At 56.0% G+C, this 2,490-nt stretch overlaps 1 protein-coding gene across 1 annotated transcript in view; it reads left to right on the top strand.

Moving 5' to 3' along the window:
• Positions 1–2,490, top strand: part of ECHDC3 (enoyl CoA hydratase domain containing 3) — a 125,866-nt gene that overhangs the window by 108,283 nt on the left and 15,093 nt on the right. The window contains exon 3 of the mRNA XM_010854109.1: positions 2–29. Coding sequence (XP_010852411.1) covers positions 2–29 — 28 coding nt within the window. The remainder of the gene's footprint in view (position 1; positions 30–2,490) is intronic.

Genomic DNA, 2,490 nt, shown 5'->3' with positions numbered 1-2,490 from the left:
ACCATCGCGCGGCAACGGGACGGCATCAGGTCAGCGGCCCGCCTGGGTGCGGGGCTGTTCCCCGGGGGGTGGCCAGCGGGACCCAGGAAAAGAGAGGGGCGCAGGAGGCTGGCTGCCAACCGTGCCACCCCACGCAGAGTCCAGAGCGGCTCCGTCGGTGGTCAGCTCCGCCCGCCGCAGAGTCCAGTTTATCTATCGCAGTCCATCTGTTCGGCGGGAGTGTCCGACGTGAAAAGAATCCGCGGATGCGGCGTTTACAGAGGTCCCTTGCCTGGGCTCAGTGGCCTCTGGGACCCTGCAGGATTCACACCGAGGATTTAAGTGGGGCTGCCTGCGACGGTGCCAGCACTGCCCCTAAACCCCAGAGCGAGTCGACCTCGCACTTGGACTCAGCGTGGGCAGCCTTGTGGGAGGCTCCTCCGCTGCTGTGCCTTTGAGAAAGCCCTTCATAGAGGGCTCTGGGCCTCACAAACTTGACGCGGCTCCAAGGCGCCGTCAGGCTTAGCGGAGCTGCTCCTCGGCCTGCAGCCAGAAGTGCCCACGTGGGGGCGGTAAATAAATAGGACGAAGGACACACTGCACTGAGCTCTGCCCTTTGGCTCAACAAGCCTAAACCCCTTTTACAAAAACAGACCTGGGCACACACTTGAAACTGGACGGTGGAGTGGTAAGGGCAGAAGGCCTTCAGCTCCATCCAGGCCTCACCTTGACGTTTGCCTGGCCCAAGCAAGAGTGCCGAGGGAGGCCTACCTGACATGTCTTGAGTATTTAGACCTTACAAATTAAGCAAACTGCAAGATAGGCCAATATATTTCCTTCTCTCCTGACAAGTAGGCAGTCCTAAAATCTGGTGTGTGCGAGTGCTCAGTGCTCAGATGTGTCTGATTTTTTGCCACCCCATGGACTGTAGCCCAGCAGGCTCTTTGTCCATAGAATTTTCCAGGCAAGAATACTGGAGTGGGTTGCCACTTACTTCTCCAGGGGATCTTCCCTATCCAGGGATCGAACCCACATCCCCTGCATTAGGCAAGGTTTCTTTACCAGCTGAGCCAGCAGGGAAGCCCAAGATTTGGAAGGCTCTTCGAGTCCTCAGGCTCCAAGGAGCTCCCCCAAAGCAGTGGAGAGCACTCTTGGCCTGTAGCTTTGTTCTGTTCTTCCTACCCTGCCCTGGCACCCCTCACCTCTCCCCCACTCCGTCCTGATGCTCTGCTGGGGTCTTGGCACACAGGTCCCAGACATCCTGTGCAGCATGCCCACAGTATCTACTCCTTCACCCCCTACACTCAGCTGCTCACAACCACCCCGTAGGCCTTAGGGTGCCCCCTGCAGAGCCATGGAATTCCAGGGTTTCAGGTGACTGCAGTGGGGTGTGGAAGGGTGTGGGGATTTCCAGGTGCACACATCTCAACATCCCACTGGACTCCTTGCTTGCCAAGAGGGGTACCGCTGGAAGGGGGCCTGTCGGAGCAGAGTTCTCCAAAGTGCAGGGCCAGGGCAGGAGCCCTACTTGCCCATTTTTAAGGGCAAAGTAGGGCCCTTAAAAAACTGTTTCTTCAAATCTGGCCCATTTGGCATGGCAGCCAGATGACAGAAGATGTTTTTGATTCTCCAGTGGATGTGTGTGTTTTCAGTCCCTCAGTCGTGTCCGACTCTGTGACCCCATGGGCTGTAGGCCATCAGGCTCCTCTGTCCATGGGATTCTCCGGGCAAGAATGCCAGAGTAGGTTGCCATTTCCTCCTCCACAGGATCTTGCCAACCCAGGGAGCAAACCCACATCTCCAATGTCTTCTGCACTGCAGGTGGTTTTTTTTACCACTGAATCACTGGGGAGGCTCCCTGGTTCTCCAGAGGTAAAATAAACATAAATAAGAAAGGAGGATGTCAGGAATGGTTTAATAGGAAGGAAGGCAAGCCAGCACTAAAGCAGAACAATGTCAGGCGCTAAGGGGTGAGCTGCAGCAACTCACTGAAGTGTCCCTTTCAACAGCTGCCCCTGTGCTGCCTCCTGTGAGGGCCAGTGCTGAGTGTGGTGCTGCACACTCCTCACCCGCAACCCTCCCTACAGCCACCAGGTGTTATAGATGACGTCATCCCCGCTTGACTGAGGAAATGAGTTCAGAGGACGGCCTGCTGGAGGCCACACAGCTAGGAGGCAGGAGGGCTGACAGAGAAAGGCCCATCTGCCTCCAAAGCTGCCTCCACTCTTGCTGAGCCATTCCAGGGTGCTCGCCACTTGGGTTTAAAAGAGAAGCCAGGAAACTAGACGAGGTGAAAATCCACGGCAATTGGTGGAACTGGCCTTGCAAAATAGAAGTGCTCTTTTTGGTCATGAATTCAATCAACAGATTCATGTTGAGTGTCTCCTCCGCATGGGAGCCTGGCAGCGTCTTGCCCCACAGACCTGTGAGTGGTTTATGGCAACGGGATAGACTCCAGGCAGCTCACTGAAGCATCTACAGGGACCATCTCTTGCCTCGTAAATGGAAAGA

This window comes from Bison bison, unplaced genomic scaffold (assembly GCF_000754665.1).
Source record: "Bison bison bison isolate TAMUID 2011002044 unplaced genomic scaffold, Bison_UMD1.0 scf7180017864337, whole genome shotgun sequence".
In the NCBI taxonomy this organism is placed as follows: Eukaryota; Metazoa; Chordata; class Mammalia; order Artiodactyla; family Bovidae; genus Bison; species Bison bison.
Note: the sequence above shows the minus strand (reverse complement) of the source record. Positions and strands in the feature narration are given on the sequence as shown.